The sequence below is a fragment of the Scyliorhinus torazame genome, chromosome 10 (genome assembly GCF_047496885.1).
Source record: "Scyliorhinus torazame isolate Kashiwa2021f chromosome 10, sScyTor2.1, whole genome shotgun sequence".
In the NCBI taxonomy this organism is placed as follows: Eukaryota; Metazoa; Chordata; class Chondrichthyes; order Carcharhiniformes; family Scyliorhinidae; genus Scyliorhinus; species Scyliorhinus torazame.
In genome coordinates this window covers 78978934-79006240 of record NC_092716.1, presented here as the reverse complement: position 1 = coordinate 79006240, position 27307 = coordinate 78978934, and the positions used below count along the sequence as shown (strand labels likewise).

Genomic DNA, 27307 nt, shown 5'->3' with positions numbered 1-27307 from the left:
CAAAAATCAGGTGTAAAAAGAGAAATCAAGAGGGAAGAGAGACTGAATTAAGAGCAAAAGGAAAAGACAAAAGAAAGTAAATTTGATCTAACCATAATTAAAATCTAAAGGATGACTTCATATTTGCAAAGTTAATTTTCAGTGCCAGAGAAACTGTTTGGTAATAATTAAGATTTGTCACACTGCTAAAATTTCACTTATACTTCAACAGGCAAGCCCCAACTTTTCCTGGCACGTTTAGTGGGCATATATCATGCAAGTACCCGCAATTCACCGTGTTTCAATGCAGAGTCTCTGTGTAAGGTACACGCGCACAACTCATCAGAGGTTGCTGTTCAATTTACTCTAATAATGTTGAGTGCTGTTAGTTTCACCAGTTTTTAATTTAGCCCTAGAGCCCTCTACTGTTAATTCAGTAAATTTCACAAAGTTTTCTTCAGTTAACAATCCTATACAGAGGGGACTTCCGGTGACGGCGGGCGGGAGGCAGCCGCACACTGGAGGACTCCTGCTCGGGAATAGAAATTTTGGGGTTTTAACGCGCGGTCCCAGGGGCAACGGAGGCTGAAAAAGCTGTAAGAAGGCACAGGGAGGAGATATGTCCAAGCTTGGGGGGGGAAAAACGGGCGTGAAAAAGAGGGTTAATTAAAGTCCGCCAGTGAGTGGAAAAGTCAGCGCAGGAACTGTAAGGAAAGCGGAGGCTGGAGCACCAGGGGACGCCGCATCCCTCACAGCAGAAGAAATGACCAAAGTGATGGTTGTGGAACTTGAAAAACAGTTCACAAAGCACATGGAAGCGAAGAAGGAGATGGGGGTGGTATTGAAAGTGCTGGTGGAGGAGGCGATTGCCCCGGTGAGGGCGGCGGTATCAAGCGCAGCGGCGGAGGTGCGGGAGCAAGGTGAGACAATGAAGTGGAATATCGCAGCAGTGATCAACTCGCCTTGATGGGGAAGGAATTGCGGAAAGTGACAGAGAAAAACAAGGGTCTGCAAGCCAAAATGGAAGATCTGGAAAACAGATCCAGGTGGCAGAATCTGAGGATTGTGGGTCTGCCCGAAGGGATGGAAGGCCCCAGGTCGACGGAGTATTTTGCCACGGTGTTGGCGGAGCTATTGGGGGAAGGGGACGATCCCTCTCAATACAAACTGGATCGGGCTCATCGGTCGTGGAGGCCTATACCAAAGGCGAGTGAGCCGCCAAGAGTAGTAACTGTGTTTCCGTAGGTACAGCGTGAAGGAGAAGGTCCTGTGCTGGTCAAAGCAGAAGCGGGTGGTGCAGTGGGCTGGAGCTGGTGTATGCATATACCAGGACTTTACGGTGGAGCTGGCGAGGAGCCGGGCTGCCTTCAGCCGGGTTAAGAAGGCACTGTACATCAGCAAGGTGCAGTGCGGCATAGTATATCCAGCTAAGTTGAGGGTGACCTACAAATCCAAGGACTTTTATTTTGGGACAGCGGAAGCGGCGGAGGAGTTTGCGAAGGCAGAAGGACTATGGCAGAATTGAGAAATGGGACTGAGAGAGGGTCATGTACCGACGTAGCCTCATGTAACTTTATTTTTTCACTGCGTGTTGGTGTATGTACTAAATGAGTCGGTGCTGTATATTTGGACAAGGGAAGAGTTGGGACTTTCATTTGCAATGATGGTTCTTTGGGGCCTGGTTGTGTATGCTGGGGTTGTGTGCCAAAGGGGATTTCTTGGTTTTCCTGGGACCGGGGAAGGGGGAAGGAGACCCGGGTGGGGGCCTCGACGCTGGCCGGTTTAAGCTGGCCAGTGAACGGAAGTGAGGTGGGGGAAGGGGCTGCGGCCATCGGAGTCTGGTAGAACAAGTTTTGTGAGTATAGCCGGGGTGAAACGTTGGGGGAAGGAACCGAGGTTGGGGGAGGAGTTTACAAGAGGAAGTGGAGGGGAGGAGTCTGGGAGGGGGTGGGTGTCTGCAATTCATGGGTGCAATTCACGGTACTCTTTCGGGGATTGGGTGGCATTGAATATTAGCAGGGGGGTTGGACTATATGTGTCAACGGTGACCAGGGGCGATTCCTTTTTCTTTTTTCCTCCCTCGGAGGTTTAGTTTTATTTGATGTTTGTATTGTCAGGTGGGCCGTTATTTGGGGGGTGGTGGGAGGATGGGATCGTTGTTGTTGGTAGGGGGATTGACATTGTATTTGTTACCGTTTATTGTTTGTTGGTGGGTGGTATATTCTTAAGAAAATGGAGAATAAAAATATTTTTCAAAAAAACAATCCTATACCGACTCCTACATGGTTTCTTCAATTTGGTCAATCATTTCAGCCTATCTGGTCTGTACCGACTCTCTGAAAGAGTACCCTAACTAGCCCCACTCCCTACCCACATAACTGTACATAACCTGCACATCCCTGGCAACTAAGGGGTAATTTTATCATGGCTAGTCCACCGAACCTGCACACCCTTGGATTGTGGGAGGAACTTGGAACATCGAGTCACCAAGGCCAGATTTGAACCCAGGTCCCTGGCGCTGTGAGGCAACAGTACTAACCACTGTGCCACCATGCCGCTCCAATTGTATTAAATGAGCAAACATCAGCTGAAAGTATATAATGGTCACTGAGTACATCAAACTTGAGTTCTGGACTGAAATTACATTCCTTAAGAAAGCAAGCAATTATAAAATAACTTTTGTCAAAAATGTTAATATTTCATCAAGTCAAATATTTTTATCGATCGTGATCACAAGTTTTAAAGCTGCTTGCTGCGCACACATACACTGAATTATCCCTGTCCAATTACGTTTGGAAGTTAGCTATGGACAAAATTACAGAATTAAGACAGCACAGAAGGAAGCCATTTGGCCCATCATGTCTGCACCCGCTCTCCAAATGGGCAATTTACCCACATCCATTCCTCACCTTCTCCCTGTAACCCTGCATATTCTTCCTTTTCAGATAAGACTAATTCCCTTTGAATGCTTCAATTGAACCGGACTCCACCACAACCTCAGGCAGTGCATTCCAGACCCCAAACCACTTGGATGAGAGAATGATTTTCCTCACTTATGCCGACTACTTAAAATCTGTGCCCTTTCGTTTCTGATCCTTTAACGAATGGGAACAATTTCTCCCCATCTACTCTGTCCAGAAGCCTCCGAATGGGAACAGTTTCTCCCCATCTACTCTGTCCAGACCCCTCATGATTTTGAATACCTTCATCAAATCTCCTCTCAGCCTTCTCTTCTCCAAGGAAAACAGTCCCAAATTCTCCAATCTATCTTCATAGATGAAGTTCCTCTACCCTGGAAGCATTCTGATGAATCCTTTCTGCACTCTCTCTAATGACTGCAGACCTTGCCCGAAGCATGGCCCCAAGAACTGGATGTAATATTCCAGCTGAGGTTGAACCAGTATCATACAAATTCAACCTAACCTCCTTGTTCTTGTACTTCCTGGGCGAAATCTAACAGCCTCACTGCGCCAGATTCTGGACATGACACGCGAGAGGCCTCTCGTGAGATTTACCCAGCTCGCTACGCCTTGCAAGATCTCACAAGACGTCACAATCTGGATCCCACCTACTATTTCAACTAATAGTACTTTAAATGATCAGCATAATCAACATCCTATGAGCTACTGATCTCTGGCTTTCAAAGTAAAACAGATGCCCCCTTTATACAAGGAGTATCTCTGACATCTCCTTGAATAAGGGATTTGACTGGATACCTATAATTCAAAGCCCCCCAATCAGGAATTCAAACTGTTTCTTCCATTGCTACTTGGTGCAAGGTCTGCCACCTTAGATTAGGTCACCACCATCAATAGTTTGTGACATTAGCAGCGTGTTACCTTGCCCACATTAGCAGGAGTGGTCCCAGATGACTCACCAAGTAAATGTGACTTTGTATTAACCGTCCATATCTACAGTAGACAATTTACATTGTAGTCACCAGTCTGACCAGTTGGAAAAGTCGGTTTACATTGTTTGGATTGAACTTTAACTAGCCTGATTATGACAGCAATCAAAGCATCTAAATTTCAAAACTCAATTAGAAATGCAAAAATTAAAGAGCAAGGTAAGGAGGAACCCTGTTCTCTCCAAATATTTCATAGCTCAGGAGTCCAAATAGAACCCAAACCGCACAAACAGATTTGACTAAAATGAAAGAATCTTATCTCAATGGAGATTCTCTTGCCACTATAAACTCAGATTGAGTCACAATTCAAGAATTTTACCCAAATTTAAAAATGCTTGCATTTATACAACCCATTCCACAAACTCTAGATCATCCAAAGATTCACATCCAATAGAGTAGGCAAAATCAAAAACAGCCGCACCAACTCGGGACGGGTTGCAGCCGGTAAATCTCACGCGAGGTGCTAGGCTAGTAGTGCCAAGGTGCCCAGATGACATTTTGCCCATGCTGGGGATCAGGTCCAGGGATGCCCTGCCCTTACAAGGTGGAGTGCGGGGGCACGATGACCCCCTTCTAAGTGATTTGGGGGGGGGGGGGGGGGTTCCAGAGGCCGCAGTGGGTGGTTTCGAGATCGAGCTGAGCTTTTTAGTGGAGGAGTGCGTTAGTAGAGTGGGGCATTCCTTGCCGAGGCCCAGAAATGAAGTAAAGTCCTGTTCGATAGCTGGGTTTTTCATGGCGCTGCCTGCACTAGGAAACACCCGACGCACACGACACGGGACTCTGTTTCAGTTTAAATGGACCCTTGGGGTCTCCCAACAGCTACAAATGTGTAATGTTCTAACTGGTGCCAAATTTGTCATAATTTAAACAGGATTTAAACAACCTGCTTATTTACTGAATTGCTTCATTAATATAAAATTAACAGCAAACCACTACTGTAAAGCTCAAGCAATTGATCATCTAGGACCAAAGATGATCAGAAATCCAGCTTCTGTAAGAGTGCGTAACTATCAGTCATAAAGGCACCCACGAGTCATGTCAATAAAGATACTGAAATTTGGCTTGTTCACTTGTCAGGCACAATGACTTATCCAGATAAGTTCACCAAGTCACCTCATGAGCACTGAATCCCGGCTCCTGTTTAAAATTAAAACAAAAAACTGTATCTTCCTTCAGTGAAATAGAGTGCACCTCCACGCAACATGGATATAGCTTTTGTGAAAGGTCATTTTGGTGCAAAACATAACAGACTGATGAAACTGAACCAAGATATTGCTATTCAGTTGCTTCTTTTTCCTTGAAGTTTTACAAGTCAGTCGACACAACAAGTCGGCTGAACACAGGCAAGATCCTCAGCATTCACATCAGCACATGATAATGATTGATGTAAAAGCTTACAGCACAGATAAAAAAGTAAAGGGAAGCAAGAGATGTGTAGCCCATCGCGGTGTACACATCTAGACATGAAACATCAAACCAAATAAAAGCAAAATTCTTGTTCTTTTTTTTTTTAAGGCACAGTTTAGGGAGAAAAATACATTTTGCACAACTGACAGAAACTTCACTTTGATGATAAAAAATTATCCATGTAAATGATGCAACACTGTTCTGCATAAAGGAAATGAGAAAAAATGGATGATACAAAGAGATGGTGAAATGTCATCCCATGACCTCAGTGCCCATTGTATGAAACCTTTTAGAAACGTACCTCAATGCTTTGCGTCTACTATCCTGCATGGCACATTAGAAAAAATAATTCTCAATCTTTGATTTCTTCCCAATCGACGATGCAGAGACGTGATACATTTTGCTAGCAAGAACGAGTTGAGGCAATATAAAATAAAGCGTACAATTCTAAAGAGGGTATAAGAACAGAGATAGCCGAGGGTATAGGAACAGAGATAGCCGAGGGTATATGTGCACAAATCACTGAAGAATGCAAGGAACATTGAGAAAGTGGTTAAACAGCCATAAAGGATCCTGGACTTTATAAATAGGAGCATAGTTTATAAAATTAAGGAAGATGCGATGAACCTTTATAAAACACTGGTTTGGCTTCAACTGGAGTACGGTGCCCAATTTTAGGCACCACGCGTAGGAAGACATGAAGGCTTTAGAGATGGTCCAAAAACGGTTTGAGAATCAATCTAGAGGTAAGGAACTTCAGTTATGTGGATAGGTTGGAGAAGTTGGGGTTGTTCTCCTGAGTGCAGAAAAAAGGTTGAGTGGAAATTTGACAGAGGTGTTCAGAATTATGAAAGACCTGGACAGAGTAGATGGGGACAAATTGTTCTCATTGGCAGAAGGGTTGAGAATCAGAAGACAGAAATTTAAAGTGATTTTCAAAAGAAGCAAAAGGTAACATGAGGAAAATCCTATTTTTATGCACCCTAGGATCTGGAACACATGATCCGAGAGTGTGGTGGAGGCAGGTTCAATCGTGGAAAAGAGAACTGGATAAGATCCTGGGCTATGGAAGAATGGGTCCATGAGTTGCTCTTACAAAGAACCAACATGGGCACCATAAGCCAAATGGTCCCCTTATGTGCTGTAACCCTTCAATGATTTTGTGATCGGGTTAAAATATATTTCACACAAGACACAAAAACAAGGCAGTAAGAGAAAAAAAGTGATTTTAACAAAAAAAAAATGATCACAAGATAATTATTTGAACAGTTTGAGTTTGAAATTAAATAGATGGCCAGATGTTCTTCCAAGGAACAATGTGTGAAATACCATTTATGAAAGATGATTTCTGAAACGAAATGCCATTCATATCTCGAAAAAGAAATTAACCATTTCCTCTTCGTAATAGGAGGAATGTTTTAGAATTAAGTTGCTTACATTATTCAGTTTATAAACTTAGAGATATATAAACAAAAGACATTCAGTGGTGACTAGAATTTCTGGGGAGGTAAAATTACATCTATAATATCGCAAGTAATTTACAACAATCTAAACTCCAAAATGAAGAAATGTTCCGTTTCTATTAGAGCAGTGTTTTTTTATTTCCTTGCCGGCATAGACACATTACAGAGAAAGCAGAGTGAACACAGGATGGTATCCATAATAAAGAGATTCCAAAGTGGCCAAACATATTGGGAGTACAAAAAATGACCATTAATGGCTTTTACAATGGATTTCAATAAAAGAGAAATAAGGAAAATGGAAGATTTGTACTACATCTTGCATAATCTCAGCACGTCCCAAAATGCTTTACAGCTAATGAAATACTTTCAAATGCAGTCACCCTTGTAATATAGGGGAATGCAGCAGGCAATTTGCACACAGCAAGCTGCTACAAACAGCAATGAGATAATGAGCAGATAATGGCCCAGATTTTGTCGCGGGTGACACTGCTCATTAGACTTTGTACTTACCTAGAGTGTTTCTCTGGCATTTTGCACAGCAAGCTACAATCCATCAAATGTCCAAATGACACAGCACCCTCACACTAAGGCATCTGCACCAGGTGGTGCAGGCTAGAATAGTTAACTCAGTACCAGATCAGGTACAGAAAGCGAAGCAAGGATAGGGAAAACAACAAAGGAAAAGGAATGTATTTTTAAATCTCCAACAATAATTAAAATCTGATGAAATGTGATTGAACATTCGCAAATGATAATTTTCAGTACAAGAGATGTTATTGAGCAGTAATTAAGACTTACTACACTGTTAATGGATATGCCCGAAGATTTTTGGCAAGTTTATCCTATATTTGAGGTAAACACAGGAACACCACACCAGTCAATACTTTAGAATGGTGAGATGCCATTTTTGGAAAGCTCAAGGAGGAAAGGGTCAAATCTTGGACAGCAACTTCCTGATTACCGCCTGTAGCTCCATGTGATGGCAGGAGGTTGGTCCGATATTCACATAAATAAGGTGAGCACTGGCAGCCGAACTATTATTCTCACAGCAAAATCTAGTCCATTCTGTTTTAGTATTATGGCTTGATAGATAAATATTTTGCAGGATACCAAAGACAACTGTTCTCTTTTCAATTGGCACTATGGAATCATTGACTCCATGTGAGAAGGCAGTCAGGGCCTCTGATTTAAGTCTCATCTCAAAAAACACCATCTCAGACAATGCAGCACACCCTCGACCGTGCACAGGGGGGTCAACTTGGATTATAAAGAAAGACTTGCATTTATGGAACATCTTCCACAACCCCAGGCATCCAAAAACTCTTTACGGCAATGAATTACTTCTGAAGTGTAATTACTGTTGTAACATCGGAAACAAGGCAACTAATTTGCAAATACATTCCCACAAACACCAATAATCACCTTTTTGTGATGTTGATTGAGGAATAAACATTGGTCAGTGCACCCTGCTGTCCGACATCTTCAACAACAAAAATAAGTGCCACAGAAATGTTTTATCCCCACTCAAAGGGCAGACAGGGCTTCAGTTTAACATCTAATCTGAAATACGGCACCACTGCCAATGTAGCACCCCCTCAGTACTGCATTGGAGTGTCAGTTTTGATTTTTGTGCTCAAGTCTCTGGATTGTGAATGTGAACCCGCAACCCGGATTAATTATTGTTGGAGATTTTAAAATACAGTATTTCTTTGTTGTTTTCCCTGTCCTTGCTTTGCTTTCCATACCTGGTCTGGTACCAAGTTCACTATTTTAGCTTGCGCCTCCTGGTTCAGTCTTTGCACTGCTCAACACTGCTGCCTCACAGCACCAAGGACTCAGATTCGATTTTGGCATTGAGTGACTGTCTATGTGAAGTTTGCACTTTCTCCCAGTGTCTGCATGGGCTTCCTCCGTGTGCCCAGTTTCCTCCCACAGTCGAAAGATGCTGGTTAGGTGGATTGGCTAATTTGCCCCTTAGCGTCCAAGGATTAGGAGGTATCACAGGTTTGCGGGGAGTGGGCCTAGGTAAGGCGCTCTTTCAGAGGGTTGGTTCAGAGTCAATGGCCTCCTTCTGCACTGTAGGAATTCTATGATTCTCCAGTCTGGTTCAGAAAATATACAGTAGCTTGCCCTAATCCTAAATACAGCAGAGCCAAAGTTGGCACTGAAAGGTGAGAATAGCTACCATTGCTGAGACACCTGAAAGCAGTCCCACCTGTTCCACTGGAGGTCATTCCTGTCACCGACGCAGAAGTCTCGCCTCTTCTAACTTCCTCCCCGAAGACACAGGAGTCCTGTTTATGTTCCTCGTGGGCGCCATCCTCCCTCCCTCGCTTGTTTTTGCCTTTAATGAAGGTTATGATGAACCTGCCCCTCGACATGCCTGACCTGGAGCTCCAGCCGGAGCCGCTCCTCAAACACGAAGGAAGCTCAAGGTAAACTTTTCATAGTGTTTAGAGACAACACTCTTTACTTTCTTCCATTATCATCTCGATTCCGGCGGTAATTCTATTCCATTCCCTCGAAAGCCCCTCACTCACTCCCTCCCCGTCACCATTGGCAACGACATCAAGGACGGGAAACACCACTCGCCTCCTCCACCTGGAGCCTCCCCCATGTATTTGGGGCTCCTGGGCCGGACGCATGCGCGGCTGGACGCAGCGCCGCCTGGGGGTTGTAGTCCACCCCCTCGCACCGTCCCTGCGGCAGCGGCGGCCCCTGACTGCAACTCCCAGAAGACCGCGCGCCTGCGCCCAGCGCCCATTGGTTGCGCCCCTTCAGGAGGGAAATTTAAAGTGTGAACCGACATATGGTGGCTGCAGCTTCAGTGCCCGTAACTCCTGCTGCTCACTCACAGCCTGGCTGTGTGGGGTAATCACTCCTCAGATCACCGTCACAATAGGAAAACATTATTGGTTCAACATTCAACAATTTTGGAGTACCAAAATGTGTATTTAGACAAAAGCAAATTACTGCGGATGCTGGAATCTGAAATGAAAGAGAAAATGCTGGAAAATCTCAGCAGGTCTGGCAGCATCTGTAGGGAGAGAAAAGAGCTAACGTTTCAAGTCCGATGACTCTTTGTCAAAGTGTATTTAGACATCCACTTAACACTGTTTTAAACTCAAAACCAAGCCAGTCAACCTTTACATCTCTGTGCTGCTTTCCTAACTAAGAAATACATAAATGGTACTAGGTTACTATTCACCGTTCCTTCATATACTCATAACTCATTTCCCAAGGGCAGCACGGTAGCATAGTGTTTAGCACAGTTGCTTCACAGCGCCAAGGTCCCATGCTTGGGCCACTGTCTGTGCGGAGTCTGCACGTTCTCTCCGTATCTGCGTGGGTTTCCTCCGGGTGCTCTGGTTTCCTCCCACAAGTCCCGAAAGACGTGCTATTAGGTAATTTGGACATTCTGAATTCTCCCTCTGTACACGAACAGGCACTGGAGTGTGGCGATTAGGGGCTTTTCACAGTAACTTCATTGCAGTGTTAATGTAAGCCTACCTGTGGCAATAAAGATTATTATTATCTTGAATTTCTGTGTTAGCAGCTGCCAGCTTTATAAAGGAGTCGTGGGCCCTGGTAAGTGCCTTTCCAAGGAGGATCATCAAAGTTTCCAAGGTCCCATATATTGATCAGATTTTTTTCTGTAAAATGCTACATTGTCCATGTCTTTGTTTCAGTTGCATGAAAAAAACAAAATATACCAACAAAATAGCCAATATTCACACCCGTTTAACATCCACATTTTTTTCATTCTCAGGTTGAATATTTAAATATAATGTTTACATATACATTCCTTCTACATTCCCAGTCTCTGGTATTCCTAGGCGCTATATTTCTGAGGATGTTTCTCCTCTCTCAGTTGTTCATGTGCTTTCTTCTGGGTCTCTTATTAAATTCTGAATATAGTGTGATTAATGAATTAATAGTGCTAGCTGCAGAGAGTGCTTGGGAGTGGAGGTAAGTGTGGGAGTTTAAGAGAATAAATCATAATCTCTTACCATCTATCATGAAAGAGAGGCCTAAGAAGAATAAAAGTTGGGGGGATTGGGGGGGGTGGGGGGGGGAGAGGAGGAGATATTGCTGTGTCTTGTTTTCCTCACTACGTCCACAGGTCAGTGGGGGCAGGAGCAGACCAAGGCTGGAGAGATGGAGGATAAGCTGCAGCAGTCCTACAGCATCGGGTGAACAAGTTTGTGTGGTATCACAGGTAAGTGATTGGTAGGTGAGCATTTCTCTCTTCTACCTTTTCTGACTTGTTTTAAAATTGAAGGTTATTTAGGAAAAATTATAGAGTGAAAACTAAAGATCAGTCGTAAAATTAAACACAAATTGATAATCTACTTAAAGCAATTCAGGACCAGGCGATGTGTTGTAGCTGCAACATGTGGGAGCTGGTGGACCCCATTGTGGTTCCGTGACCACATCTGTAGCAAGTGTCGGTTGCTGGAGAATCTTCAGCTCAGAGTTAATGAGCTAGGGTCCGAGCTTCAAACATTGCGACACATCAGGAAGGGGGGGTGTTACTTTGATGCTGTGTTTCAGATCCCTTAGATTAACTATCAGTAGAATTTGGCCAGTAGTCACGGACAGGAAGGTGTGACTATGAGTGAGGCAGGTAGAGGGATCCAAAAGGCAGCACTGCAGGAGCTTCAGCTGCTACCCTTGTCCAACAGGTTTGTGATTCTTGCTAATCATCTAGGTAATCATCTAATAATAATAATAATCTTTATTATAGTCACAAGTAGGCTTACATTAACACTGCAATGAAGTTATTGTGAAAATCCACTAGTTGCCATACTCCGGCGCCTGTTCGGATACACAGAGGGAGAATTCAGAATGCCCAATTCACCTAACAAGCATGTCTTTCAGGACTTGTGGGAGGAAACCAGAGCACCCGGAGGGAACCCACTTAAACACAGGGAGAACGTGCAGACTGCGCACAGGCAGTGTCCCAAATACAAATTGAACCTGGGAACCTAGAGCTGTGAAGCAACAGTGCTAACCACTATGCTACAGTGCGAGCCACGAGCTAATTGGTCAATAAGATGAAAGAGATAAATGTGTGGCCCAAATGTTGGTTGGGAGAAATGGATTCAAGTTCAATGGACATTGGCAGCAGTACTGAGGAAAGAGGAAGCTGTTCCGTTGGGATTGATTCCACTTGAATCATGCTGGAACCAATGTCCTGGCAAATCAAATAACTAGAGCTGTAGATAGAGCTTTAAACTAAATACTGGAGATGGGATTGGGGGGATTCTGTTGCATGGAAATTTAAACATCAAGGTGTAAGGAGAAGGTACGAATACAGGTTAATGATGAGGCTAATCATTACCAGATCATGAAAGGAAGAGACAGAGCACGTGAATATCATCTTACATCAGTGAATCGTACAAGAGTAGGGAAAATTAATAATTGGAAAAACTTAAAGGCGTTGTATCTGAATATGCGTAGGGTTTGGAATAATAATGAGTTAACAGCGCAAATAGAAACAACGGGGTATGATTTGGTGGCGATTACTGAGGCATGGTTACAAGGAGACCAGGGATTTGAATATCCAAGGGTACTTTGTGTTTTGGAAGGATAGGCAGAAAGTAAAAGGAGGTGGCGTAGTTTTGTTAATAAATGAAGGGAGCAATCCTCTAGTGAGAAATTATATAGGCACTGGAGATTAAGATGCCAAATCAGTCTGGGTAGAAATAGGAAATGGTGAGGGAAAAAAGTCCCTGGTGGGAGCAATCGAGACGCCCCCTAACAGTGGTTTATCGTAGGACGCCATGTAAACCCCAAATACTAGGGGGCAGTAAGAAAGGTATGACAATAATCATGGTGGATCTTTAAGTGCATACACACTGGATTAATGAAATTGATAAGGTAGCCTTGAGGGAGAGTTCATAGAGTGTGTTTGAAATTGTTCCTTGGAACAGGGGACGGGATTCTGTGATACTGAGGCTAAGTGTTGACGCCGTCGTAAACACCGTTGCGTTTCTCGATGGCGTCAACATGCCCCCAGGAGCAGCGATTTTGGCCCCTACATGGGGCCAACACGGCACTGGAGCAACCCACACCGCTCCAGCTGCCAAGCCGGCGTCAGATGGGTGCCGCAGGCCTGCGCATGCGCAGTGGGACCGGCGTGATTGCGCGGTGGCTCCCTTTTCCACGCCGGCCCCGACACAATAAGGCGTAGGGCTACAGGGGCCGGCGCGGAGCAAAAGAGACCCCCAACCCGAGAGGCCGGCCCGCCAATCGGTAGGCCCCGATCGCGGGCCAGGCCACAGCAGAGCCGCCCCCCCCCTCCCCCCCCGGGGTTGGACCCCCCCACCAGGCCGCCCCGGATGAATGCACGCCGAGGTCCCGGTGGGTAAGAGCACACGTGGACGGCACCGGTGGGACTCGGATTTCTTGCGCGGCTGCTTGGCCCATCCCGGGCCAAGAATCGCCGGGGAGCGCCGCATAGAGCCGTCCCCTACTGGCACCGCGCCAGTGCCAATGGCGCCGATTCTTCGCTCTCCAGAGAATCGGCGGACCGGCATCGTGCGATTCGTGCCCGGCCCGGCGATTCTCCGGCCCGGCCTGGGCTGAGAGAATCCCTCCCAATATGTTGTTGAACCAACCAGGGAGCAGGCTGTTTTGGATTTAGTTTTGTGTATAAGATTGAATTAAATAATGATCTTGTTGTAAATGATCCTCTAAGGAAGAGTTATCATTGCATGATTGAATATCAAATTCAGTTTGAGGGCAATAAACCTAGTTCCACATGAGTGTTCTGGTTAAACTAAAGTAATTACATAGGGTGACCTGAGTGGACTGGGCAGGAAGGCTAAAAATTAGGAGAAATGAACAGTGGCAGATATTTAAGGAGATATTCAATTCCTACCTATACTAAAATATATTCCAGAGGAAGAAATATTGCAAGAGGCAAAAATGTATCTGTGGCAAAGCAAGGAGGTTAAAGATAACATAAAGACAAAAACTAACGATTACCGTATTGCAAAAGTCTGTGGCAGGCTGGATGGTTGGGAAACTTTCAAAGACCAACAGACTAAAAATGTAATTAAGAGCACAGAGAATTATGAAAGAAATCTAGCGCAAAATATACAACGGGATAGCAAAATGGATAAGTCTATAAAAAGGAAGAGAGTAGCTAAAGCAGTGTTGGTCCCCTAGAGAACGAGACTGCGGAGTTAATAATGGGGAACACCGAAATGGCAGAGACACTAAATCAGTATTTTGCCTCAGGTTTCACAGTGGAGAACACTAGAACCATCCCAATAGTAACAGGTAATGCAGAGGTTGTTACAAAGGAGGACCTTTAATTGCCTACATGAGGGAAAAAGTACTGAGCAAGCTATTGAGGTTAAAGGTAGACAATAATAATAATAGTCCTTATTAGTGTCAGAAGTAGGCTTACATTAGCCCTGCGATGAAGTTACTGTGACAATCCCCGAGTCGCCACACTCTGGCGCCTGTTTGGGTACACTGAGGGAGAATTCAGAATTTCCAATTCACCTAACAAGCACGTCTTTCGGGACTTGTGGGAGGAAACCAGAGCACCCGGAGGAAGCCCATGCAGACATTGGGAGAATATGCAGACTCCGCACAGACAGTGACCCAAGCCGGGAATTGAACCCGGGTCCCTGGCGCAGAGAAGCAACAGTGCTAACCACTGTGCTGCCATGCCACCCAAGTCCCCAGGGTCTGATTTCCAAATGCTAGGTTCTTAAAGGGAGTGCCACAGATATAGTGGAGGCATTGATTATAATATTCCCAAATTCTGTGGATTCTGGAAAGATTCCAGTGGATTGGAGAAAGGCTAATGAAATGCTGCTGTTCAAAAAGGAAGAAAGGCAGAAAGTAGGAAATTATAGTCTTGTTAGTTTAATGTTTTTGGGAGCCTTTCAGAATCCATTGTTAAGCAAGTAGCAACTGGACATTTGAAAAGTCAAAATGCAATCAATGAGAGTCAGCGCGGCTTTATGAAAGGTAAATCGTGTTCAACTAATTTGCTGGAGTACTTCGAAAATGTAACAAGAAAAGTGGATAATGGGGATTCTGTAGATGTAGTAAATCTGGACTTCCAGAATGCATTTGCTAAGGTGCCACACAAAAGGTTAATATAGAAGGTAATACCCCCGGGGTTGGGGAATATATTAGCTCAGATAGAAGATCGGCTAACCCACAGAGAGCAAGAATGGGGATGAATAGATCTTTTTGGTTGGCAAACTGTAACTAATCATGTGCCACAGTGTTCAGTCCTCAACCCCCAACTATTTACAATCAATGAATGACTTGGATGCTGGAATAGCATGTACTATAGCCAAATTTGCAGACAACACTAAAATAGGCTGAAAAGAAAGTTTCAATGAGTAATTGAGAAATTTACAAATGGATAGAGATAGGTTAGGTGAGTGGGCTAAAGTTTAGCAAATGGAGTTAAATGTGGATCAGTGTGTGAGGTTATCGGACATGGCTAGCTTTCTCTGTTTGGAGAAAATCAATTTCACCCTGAGAGGGTCACTGTTAGGGTTCGCCCGGAGGTGGCAACTGTTTGTCGACTTCTTTGCGGAAAATTAATCGTCAGCAGAAGGGGGGGGGGGGGGGCGGGGTTAGTTTAGATTAGAGTAGGGGGTCAATAAGGGTGGGACCTGTACGAAAGGTAAATGGCTTTTGCACTATGTTTATGGTTTCATGTGTATTGTTTGTTGTTGTTACTATACCAAAAATACCTCCATAAAATGTTTATTAAAAAAAAACATTGAATGGCATTCCCGGCCTCACTGGGCGGTGCACTGGGAAACTTGTGGCAGTTCCTGCTCGCTTCCACATCCACATGGAGTATGAAAAATGGACATAAAAATCTTAAAATGACAGAAGCAAAAGAGACATGGGGTGGGATTCTCTACGAACCGACGGGGCGGGTCACTCCGGCGCCGAGGAGTGGCGTGAACCGATGCAGTTTCAGACCGCCCGAAAGGTGCGGAATCCACCGCACTTTCAGGGGCTAGGCCGGCGGCGGAGTATTTGGCGCCGCACCAGCCGCCGCGGAAGGGCTTGGTGCCACGCCAAGTGGCGCCGAAGGGCCTCCGCCGGCTATGGTGAGTTGGCGCATGTGCGGGAGCGCCAGCGAGTACTGGTGTAATCCCTGCACATGTGCAGGGGGGTTCATCTCCGCGTCTGCCATGGCGGAGGTTGACAGCGGCCGTTGCGGAGGGAAAGAGTGCGCCCATGGCACAGGCCCGCCCGCGGATCGGTGGACCCCGATCGCAGGCCAGGCCACCGTGGGGGCACCCCCGGGGCCAGATCCCCCCCACCCCCCCGGATTCTGCAGGCCGTCTGTAGAGGCAGGTCCCGCCGGTAAGGACCTGTTGTGATTTACGCCGGCTGGACCCGCCGAAAACGGGCGGCCACTCGGCCCATCGCGGACCGGAGAATCGCCGGGGGGGGGGGCGCTGCCACCGGCCCCCAACCGGTGCGGCCGATTCCCGCCCCCGCCAAAACCCTGCCGCCGGAGAATTTGGCAGCAGGCAGGGCGGGATTTCACGCCGCCCCCCTGGTGATTCTCCGACCCGGCAGGGGGTCAGAGAATCCCGCCCATGGTTCCAGGGTTTAGTTTAGTTTTTATATATTGTTTCATAACTGCAGCGGTGCTTAAAGTCGGTACTTATTAGCTCTGCTATTGTTAAACGCCATATGGCTATTGTGCACAGCCACCAGAGGGCATCATATACTTAGCTTTCATTCACTTGTCCTGTATTTCTGCTGGTAACAAATGGAGGGTCTTTATGACTTCTGAAATATGAACATTTTCACCATTTAAACACACAATCTTCCTTTCTTTGAGTTGCTTTCTCTCTCTCCTTTTGCCTTGATTTCCCTGAGCCAGGTACCAACAATGGGCAATCTGGGGCGAAATTCTCCTACGCGCCCCGCCACATTTCTGCCCCGACCGGCCGGCGGGAGTCTCCGTACCACTGGCCGGTCAATGGGGTTTCCCATTGTGGGGCAGCCCCACGCCGTAGGGAAACCCCCCGGTGCCGGCAGAACGGAGACTCCCGCCGGCGGAGAATGACTCCTGATTCCAGGCTTTGTCAATGTTGCTCTGAGGGAGCAGCTTAGAGTTAGGGAACTGTGATCCATTAGCAACTCCGACTTTAGCTCAGTCCAGCTCTGAAGAAAAGTCACATCGACTCGAAATGTTAACTCTGATTCTCTCTCCACAGATGCTGCCAGACCTCCTGAATTTATACAGCATTTCCTGCTTTTATTTCAACTTTAGTTTCTCTGGCTCACAGGATGATGCCAGGTCATGTGTGGTGTGCCTGCCTAGAGTGGCTGTTTTTTACATTCTCATTCATTTAGCTTGACTTCCAAGAAAAAAGCATCTCTGGCCTCCAGCTCCCCCTCTCATTTACACTATAAACCCCCCCAGGCTAATGATTCCCCCCTGGACAAAATAATGTTCCATTTTAAAGTAGACAAGGCCAGTTCAGAGCAGTATACTTCCCTGTTTCTCTGTTTTGTTTTCTTCCTGGGGCAGATTTAAGCACTGTAAGTTTGAATAGTTCATGGTTGAAGATGTCTCAAAATCATGAATGACAGTTTAAAAATGATCATGCCACTGATACCAGAAGTTGTGTTTTGGGTTGCATCAGTTTCAGTATACAAAACAACAGTTCCCAGCGTGACCTGTGCCACCACAACCTGCTGGAGAGCCGAGGGCCTTTGTGAATCGTAAAGAGTTTCAATCGCTCAACATCCAGCTAGTGAGTGATTATCAGCAACAGACTCCACAGGTTTGTGCAGGGTACCCTGGGGGTTGCACTGACTCTTATGTTCTCAGGCACTCCCAGGTTCCAAGGATTTGCATCCCACTGCATGACTGGATTGCGTGGGATACACGTTGCCCTCTGAAAAGAGGACTGATGGGAGAACGCCTGGCTGCGGCATGTAGGTGGAGGGTTCATGTTTGGTGGCTCCTGCCACCACCTTGGTGAAAATTTGTTCGTGAAGAGCTGTGAGAAGGTTTAGGGCATTTATAGAATGTCAAAAACCGGCAAGAAGAATCCAGGGAAGAAGGCACTTAGCGAAAGCCCGCAGCCGATCGTGGTGAGGGGTGCAGCCGGAGGAAAGATGGCGAGAGCGAGCCCGTCGGGTGGGGCCACACCCATCACGGTGGAGAAGATGACGGAGGTGATGGCTAGGGAGTGCGAATGGCTGTTTTCAAAGCATTTCGAAAAGCATCAGATGGGGATGGTGGCCTCACTTAAGGTGTAGGTGGGCGAGACCCTTGCCCCGGTGAGAGAGGAGTTGGGGAGAACTTTGACGACGGTGTAGGAGCAGGGGTAGAAAATGAAAGGGATGGTGGAGGCCTTGTCACGGCATAGTGACCATTTCACCTCGGTGGATGAGGAGCTGCAGAGGGTGGCGGAGATAAACTGAGGGCTGAGAGCCAAGGTTGAAGACCTGGAGAGCAGGTCGCAAAGGCATAACCTGAGGATCGTGGGTGTGCCCGAAGGGGTGGACGGTCAGAGGTCTACAGAATACTTTGTCAGCATGATGGCGAAGCTGATGGGGGAGGGGGAGGAACCCTCCCAGTACATGTTGGACAGGGTCCACTGGTTGCTTCAGCCGAAACCGAGGATGAATGAGCCACCAAAGGCGATGATCATCATTTTCCATAATTTTCAGGTGAAGGAAAAAGTGCTAAGGTCAGAGAAGCAGAGGAGAAAGGTGGAGTGGGAAGGCAAGGGTATACTCACATACCAGGACTTGTTGACGGAGCTGGCAAGGATGCAAGCGGCCTTCTGATGGGCTAAGGTGGCGTTGTAAAACACACAATATGCGCTTTGGTGTGGTCTACCCGACCAAATTGAGGGTCACGCACAACGGCAGGGACTACTACTTCGAGACAGAGGCGGAGGCATTTGTCAAGGCAGAAGGCCTGGGATTGGACTGAATTTGGACTTTTGACATAAGAACATAAGAACTAGGAACAGGAGTAGGCCATCTGGCCCCTCGAGCCTGCTCCGCCATTTAATGAGATCATGGCTGATCTTTGTGGACTCACCTCCACTCTCCAGCCCGTACACCATATCCCCGAATCCCTTTATTCTTTAGAAAGGTATCTATCTTTTTCTTAAAAACGTTTAAAGAAGGAGCCTCAACTGCTTCAATGGGCAAGGAATTCCAGAGATTCACAACCCTTTGGGTGAAGAAGTTCCTCCTACACTCCATCCTAAATCTACTTCCCATTATTTTGAGGCTATGCCCCCTAGTTCTGCTTTCCCCGACCAATGGAAACAACCTGCCCGCATCTATCCTATCTATTCCCTTCATAATGTTATATGTTTCAATAAGATACCCCCGCATTCTTCTAAACTCCAATGAGTACAGTCCCAGTCTACTCAACCTCTCGTCATAATCTAATCCCCTCAACTCTGGGATCAACCTAGTGAATCTCCTCTGCACTCCCTCCAGTGCCAATATGTCCTTTCTCAGGTAAGGAGACAAAAACTGAACACAATACTCCAGATGCGGCCTCACCAACACCCTATACAATTGCAGCATAACCTCCCGAGTCTTGAACTCCATCCCTCTAGGAACGAAAGACAAAACTCGATTAGCCTTCTTAATCACCTGTTGCACCTGCACACCAACTTTTTGCGACCTGTGCACCAGCACACCCAGGTCCCTCTGCACAGCAGCATGTTTTAACATCTTATTGACGATTTTGGGCTGAGTTTTTTTACTTTGTTTTTTCTGTGTTGGGTTCTTTTTCTTGTACAGGTGTTAGGGATAACTTTGTTTTGGGTTTTTAAATGTAATGGGGATTGGAGGGGTGAGACGGGCATTGCGGTTGGTTTTGTTTTTGATGCGTGGGAGGGAGTTCTGGCAGGGGCTATTGTGCTAGCAAACACAATGTTGTCTAGTGAATGGGAGCGGGGAGGAGCCGCAGCTGTTGGGACCTGTATGGGCAGGTTTTGATAGGCCTGGGAGGTGTGAATGGTGGGGCTATGGGACTGATACTGGGTGAGGTGTTTTTGAAAGGAAGTGGCGGAGAGGTTGCTGCGAAGGAGGGGAGGGGAGGGGGAGTTGTGACAGTGACTAGGGCCGGGCCAGGGTCCTGCTTACAAGGCGGATCATGGAAGGATTGTCATGGCTGGTAGGAAGGGGAGGGGTAGGAGCGGGGGGGGGGGGGGGGGGGGTTGTGAGACCCCTGGTCAGAGTGGTGACGTGGAACGTATCAGGGTTAGGGGGACTGGTGAAGAGAGTGCAAGTTTTTTCCCATCTGAAGGCCCTGCAATCGGATGTGGTACTGTTACAGGAGAGCCATCTGAGTGTAAAGGACCAGACGAGGCTGAGGAAAGGCTTGGTGAGCCAGGTGTTCCATTCTGGCTTCCATAGTCGGGTGTGGGGGTGGCTATACTGGTGGTAAGCGGGTGAGGTTCCAAATGGATAAGATGGTAACAGTTCAAGGCGGCAGGTACGTGATAGTGAAGGGTGCGCTGGAGGAGAGGTTGGTGGTGTTGGTCTGCGTGTGTGCCCCGAACTGGGACGACGCTGGGTTTGTAAGGAGCTTGTTAGCAGCCATACTGGACCTGGATACCCACCAGTTGATAATGGGTGGGGATTGGAATATGGTGTTGGGCCCGAGGATGGATAAGTCTCGGCTGCACTTGCTGGCACCTTCGGGGGCTGGGGGGGGGTGCGGTTTGAGGGAGATGGTTTTTGCAGCCATGGGACAGCGAGTGTCCGTTCTTCTCCTCGGTGCACAAGGTGTATTCAAGGATCGGCTTTTTTGTGGTCGGGAAGGCGTTGTTGGTAGGGGTAAAGAAGGCAGAGTACTCAGCAATCGTGATATTGGATCATGCCCCCCACTGGGTGTATGTGATCCTGAAGAAGAGGCCGACCCCGAGGGTGTTGGCAGACCCAAACTTTTGCATCAAGATGGGGAGGGTGATGGAGGAGTGTGAGGAGTGTAATTGAAATGGGGAGGTCTCGTCATCGGTGTCTATTGCAAGTTTCCTGGTGCTTCTCCATCCTCGTTGCTGGAGGAGATGTGGTCCGTGGGAGGGTTGGAGAGTGGGGTTGTCTCAGTGGTTTATGGTAGGATTATAGAGGAGGGTGAAGAAGGCATATAGCGTTCATTAGCAGAGGGATTGAATTTAAGAGCCGTGAGGTGATGATGCAGCTGTACAAAACCTTGGTAAAGCCACATTTGGAGTACTGTGTGCAGTTCTGGTCACCTCATTTTAGGAAGGATGTGGAAGCTTTGGAAAAGGTGCAAAGGAGATTTACCAGGACGTTGTCTGGAATGGAGAGTAGGTCTTACGAGGAAAGGTTGAGGGTGCTAGGACTTTTCTCATTAGAACGGAGAAGGATGAGGGGAGACTTGATAGAGGTTTATAAGATGATCAGGGGAATAGATAGAGTAGACAGTCAGAGACTATTTCCCCAGGTAGAACAAACCATTACAAGGGGACATTAATTTAAGGTGAATGGTAGAAGATATACGGGGATGTTCGAGGTAGGTTCTTTACCCAGAGAGTAGTGGGGGCATGGAATGCACTGCCTGTGGAAGTAGTTGAGTCGGAAATATTAGGGAGCTTCAAGCGGCTATTGGATAGATACATGGATTACGGTAGAATGATGGGGTGTAGATTAATTTGTTCTTAATCTAGGACAACATCGTGGGCCGAAGGGCCTGTTCTGTGCTGTATTTTCCATGTTCTATGATAAGGAATCTATGGAGGAGATTAAGGCACTATGGAAGGGATTAAGGCTAAGTGTGTGGAAGAATTGGGAATGGGGCTAGAGGAAAGATTATGGTATGAAGTGTGGTAAAGGGTTAATGCCGCTGGGGGAACCTGTTGGAGATTTTGGCCCTGGAAAAGATAAAGTTTTATCTGAGCGGGGCAGACGAGGGGTTTCACCAGAGATGGTCGTTGTTCATTTTGCATTTTGGAGACCTGGGGCGAAACTTTCCGTTATCGGCGCAAAGTCCGCCGATCGGCGCCAAAAACAGCGCAAATCCGACCTTCATCACGCCGCCCCAAACGTCGCAAAGTCTCTGGCCCGGAATGGGCTAGCAGCGACGTGACAGGATCCACGCTTGCTCACGTGCTTCATGCCGTGCGGCATCATACACGCCGCACGGCGTGACGGCTCATCAGGACGCGCTGCTCCCCTCCACCTGACCGGAACACCCGACCGGAACACCCGACCGGATGGCCGCCCGCCGCTCAGCCCCGAGGTTCCAGTCACGGGATGTGGAGGCGCTCCTGGACGCAGTGGAGCAGAGGAGGGAGGCCCTGTATCCCGGACACGGCCGCAGAGTTGCCCCACGCCACAGCCGGCGTCTGTGGAGGGAGGTGGCAGAGGCCGTCACCGCTGTGGCCCTGACACCACGGACAGGCAACCAGTGCCACAAGAAGGTGAATGACCTTGTCAGAGCAGCCAGGGTGAGCCTCCCCCCTGCCCGATATCCATATCCCCCATATCCCCCTCCCCATATCCCCCTCCCCCATATCCCCCTCCCCATATCCCCCTCCCCCATATCCCCCCTCCCCCATATCGCCCCTCCCACATATCCCCCTTCCCCCATATGCCCCATATCCCCCTCCCCCATATCCCCCTCCCCATATCCCCGATATCCCCCCTCCCATATCCCCCTCCCCATATCCCCCTCCCCATATCCCCCCTCCCCCATATCCCCCTCCCCATATCCCCCTCCCCCATATCCCCCCTCCCCATATCCCCCATATATCCCCCTCCCCATATCCCCCTCCCCCATATCCCCATCCCCATATCCCCCTCCCCGTGTCCCCCTCCCCATATCCCCCCTCCCCTATATCCCCCCTCCCCCATAACCCCCATATCCCCCTCCCCATATCCCCCCTCCCCCATATCCCCCCTCCCCCATATCCCCCCTCCACATATCCCCATATCCCCCTCCCCATATCCCCAATATCCCCCTCCCCCATATCCCCCCTCCCCCATATCCACCTTCCCCTATTTCCCCCCTCCCCCATATCCCCAAGTGAATCCAGCCCTAACCTTAACCTCTGCAATACACGCGCAACCGATGGCGTGCATTCATATACCTGTCTAACACTGTTGCCTTTTACCCCTGCCACCACCCCCCACAGGAGAAACGCGCACACAACACCAGGGAGCATGTGAGGACTGGAGGAGGCCCCGCTGATGAGAGGCCACTGACCGAACACGAGGAAAGGGCCCTGGAACTGGCTGGCGGACCTGAGGACCGGGAGGTTGCTGATGCAGAGGTCGTGGGCGTACTAGCAAGTGAGCCACCGACAGCCCGTCCCCATATCCCCCCTCCCCTATAACCCCCTCCCCCATATCACCTGATCACTGCCTGCGTGTCTAACCATGCATGCTTCATTATGTATCGCAGGAGCGAACGTCGAGGCACCCATCCCCGCAGATGCAGACCGCCCGCATGATGCCCCTCGGAGGCCACGGGAGACGGAGAGACCCGGACCCTCCGGCATGCGACGCCCGCAGGATGCCCCTCGCACACCACGGGAGACGGAGAGACCCGGACCCTCCGGCATGCGACGCCCGCAGGATGTCCCTTGGAGACCACTGGAGACGGAGAGACCTGGAGCAACAGGGCGACGACGCCCCCGTCTCGTGCGGGTGCGACGACGCAGGCGTGTCCCACCCAGCGACAAGAGGGGCAGCCACAAGCCCCCGTCACAGCCGAGCCAGGACACCACTCCCCAGGACACCACTCCCCAGGACACCACTACCCAAGACACCACTACCCAGGACACCACTACCCAGGACACCACTACCCAGGACACCCCTACCCGGGACAGCACTACCCAGGAAAACAAAATACCGGACAGTGACACAGAGTGGATGGGTGGAGACGAACCCCCACTCCAAAGTGCCATGGACTCAGAGTGGGACGAAGAGAATGACACAACGCCACTGCTGTCACCAACACCCTCCACCATCGCAGAAACACTCACCTCGGTTGGGCACTTTAGTGATGGGGCGTCTGGTACACTCACTGGTGTGCACAACACAGCCGTCCCGGTACAGCAGTTGGAGGTAGGAGCAGCAGAGGGGCCGGGCGGTCGGAGGGCAGCCCAGCCCAAGCGAACATCTGCCGCCCAGATGGATCCCGGGTTCCTGGAGTTACCACACCCACACATAGACCCGATGCAACCACCGACACGGAGACGATCGAAGAGGGTGACGGGTGGCCTGCGGCGGCTGCAGTCGCAGGTGGAGGAGTCCACTCGCGTCCAGGAGCTGGGAGTGGTGCCGGTCATGCGTGCCACCCAGGCCGACATCGCACGGGTGGCGTCCGTGGTGGAGGCAATGGGTGCAACGGTGTCAGACATGGGGAACGGTTTGCGAGGTCTGGGGCTTTCCGTGCAGATGGCGTCTGTGGCCCAGGACATGGCTGCCCTCTCACCATGAGCCAGTGCCAGCGCCAGATGGCAGAGGCGCTCAATGCCATGGCCCAGTCTCAGCAGTCCATAGCCCAGTCTCTGCAGGCCATGGCCCAGTCTCAGCAGGCCATCGCTGAGGGCATCGGCGCCATTGCCCATGTGCGAGCCGGCGTCGCACAGTCACAGACAGTGTTTGCCAATCCCCTGAGCTCCATGGCTGCAAAGCTGCAGACCCCTGTCGATACCAGCACGGGCCTCCAGGACTGGCAGCGCCAGATGTCGGGGGGGGCGTCGGATGGCCAGTCCGTTCACATCCCCCACCCATGCAGAGGCCTGGGGCCATCGGGCACCCCGAGGGAGGAGGAGGTGCTGTGGTCCGTCCCGGGTCCCCCTGTAGGGGAGGTCCCGGAACACCGCGACACCTCGGACTCCCCCCCTTCCGTCCCAGGTGCATCGGGTGGGCAACGGGCAGGACAGGCTGGCAGCTCGCCATCCCAGTCGCCCGGGCCGCAGCCTGGCCCATCTAGGCCAGGACGCCCCAGGAAACGGCCGCCAAAGGGATCCCGTGTCAGAGGGCAGCAATCACAGGAGTCCACCTCCAGTTCTGCTGTACCGTCTGGGGAACCACGTAGACGTAGTCAAAGGGCCCGTAAGGCCAAACAATTAGACACTGAGTAAGTTGGCACGGGTGCAGGGCACAGATGAGTTTTAGGGGCTAGGGCACGTGCATGAACTCGTTTGGTTATTAAAGTCAATGTTACACCTACAGAAGCTGCCTTTGTGCTCTGTCCAAAGCGTGCGGGGGTGTCATGTATGTTGAGCGCAAGTGTGTGGGTGTGAGGGTGGATGGTGGTACTGTGGCCATGGGTCAGACATAGTCCAACGATGTGGAGCCAGGAGCTCATCGCTGGGAGGGTTGTCATCATCATCCATGGCCTGCAATAGACACGCGTCCACCGGCAACTGTGTGAGCCCGGCCGTTGTGCCGCAGGTGGATCGGCAATTGGAGGGGTGGTGGTGTGCATGCGGGTGGGGTGGGTGGGGTTGGGGAGGGGGGTGAGAGTGCTGGGTGGGTGGATGGGTGGGGGGTGTGGGTGGTCGGCTGTTGCCATGGTGTGCGGTCTGTGGCCACACTACCCGATTCCCACGCCCATCTAGTCAGTGAAGCGGGCGGCTATCGGCCTGTCCCGTGCCCGCTGGCCCAGCCAGTAACGGTGGACAGCCACCCGCCCGTGTCTAGCCCGTCTGCCCTGACCATTGCCCCCATCCCCCTCATCTGGGGAGGACTGCGCCTCTTCCTGCTGCTCCTCTACTCCGCCCTCCTCTGCCTGCGGCACATCGCCCCTCTGCTGGGCTATATTGTGCAGGACGCAGCACACCACAATGATGCGGCCGACCCTATCTGACCGATACGGGAGGGCGCCCCCAGAGAGGTCCAGGCACCTGAAACGCATCTTCAGCACGCCAAAGCACCTCTCGATCACTCCCCTTGTCGCTACATGGGCATCATTGTAGCGGTTCTCCGCCTCATTGCGTGGCCTCCGTATAGGCGTCATCAGCCACGATCGCAATGGGTAGCCCCTGTCGCCCAGCAACCAGCCCCTCAGCCGGGGATGGCGTCCCTCGTACATGCCGGGGATGGATGACCGCGACAACACGAATGAGTCGTGTACACTGCCTGGGTGACGGGCGCAGACGTGCAGGATCATCATGCGGTGGTCGCAGACCACCTGTACGTTCATCGAATAGGTCCCCTTCCTATTAGTGAACACGGCCCTGTTATCTGCAGGTGGCCGCACGGCGACGTGCATCCCATCGATCGCGCCCTGGACCATGGGGAACCCGGCAATGGCAGAGAAGCCCACGGCCCGGGCATCTTGGCTGGCCCGGTCCACGGGGAAGCGGATGTAGCGGTGCGCCATGGCATAAAGGGCATCTGTCACTGCCCGGATGCACCGATGCACCGATGTCTGCGATATGCCGGACAGGTCCCCACTCGGTGCCTGGAATCACCCCGTTGCATAAAAGTTCAGGGCCACCGTAACCTTGACGGACACGGGGAGAGGGTGTCCCCTGCCAGTGCCACGCGGTGACAGGTGTGCCAGCAGGTGGCAGATGTGTGCCACGGTTTCCCGGCTCATCCGGAGTCTCCTCCTGCATTCCCGGTCCGTGAGGTCCTGGTATGACTGCCGGGGCCGGTACACACGGGGCGCCCTCGGGTGCCTCCGTTGCCATGGGGCCGCGACGTCCCCCTCCCCCTCCTCGTCCTGTCGGTCAGGTGTCCCTCCAGCCTGGGCGGCTGCCGCCTGCCCCTCTGCGGCAGCCTGCGCCGCCTCTCTGGCACGCTCCTCCTCCTCCTCCTCCTCCTCCTCCTCATCCAGGGCAACATAGACATGAGCGGCTGCCACCACGGCGGCCAACATCGCTGGATGGTCTGAAAACATGACGGCCTGGTGGGGGGGAGGGGAACGACGACATGTCATCATTGCCCATATCCCCTCCTCCCCCCAGCCAGGTGGCATGGACCGCATGGGTCCAACTGTTGGAGGCTGGCACCTGGCCAGGTGGACCAACTCATTTGCCCTCCCATCACCCACCCCGGCACGGACCCCCCCCCCCCCCAACCTCCACCCTGGCACGGACCCCCTCCCCAACACCCACCCCAGCACGGACCCCCCCCAACCTCCACCCCGGCACGGACCCCCTCCCCAACCTCCACCCCGGCACGGACCCCCTCCCCAACCTCCAGCCCGGCACGGACCCCCCTCCCCAACCCCCAACCTCCACCCCAGCACGGACCCCCCCCCCAACCTCCACCCCGGCACGGACCCCCTCCCCAACCCCCAACCTCCACCCCAGCACGGACCCCCCCCCAACCTCCACCCCGGCACGGACCCCCTCCCCAACCCCCAACCTCCACCCCAGCACGGACCCCCCCCCAACCTCCACCCCGGCACGGACCCCCTCCCCAACCTCCACCTCGGCACGGACCCCCTCCCCAACCTCCACCCCGGCACGGACCCCCTCCCCAACCTCCACCCCGGCACGGACCCCCTCCCCAACCTCCACCCCGGCACGGACCCCCTCCCCAACCCCCAACCTCCACCCCAGCA

General features: G+C 50.3%; 1 protein-coding gene across 1 annotated transcript in view; it reads right to left on the bottom strand.

Moving 5' to 3' along the window:
* Window positions 1–9339, bottom strand: part of slc12a4 (solute carrier family 12 member 4) — a 231030-nt gene extending 221691 nt beyond the window's left edge. The window contains exon 1 of the mRNA XM_072518277.1: window positions 8972–9339. Within this exon, the coding sequence (XP_072374378.1) occupies window positions 8972–9137 (166 nt within the window). The 5' untranslated portion in view covers window positions 9138–9339. The remainder of the gene's footprint in view (window positions 1–8971) is intronic.
* Window positions 9340–27307: the final 17968 nt, after the last annotated feature.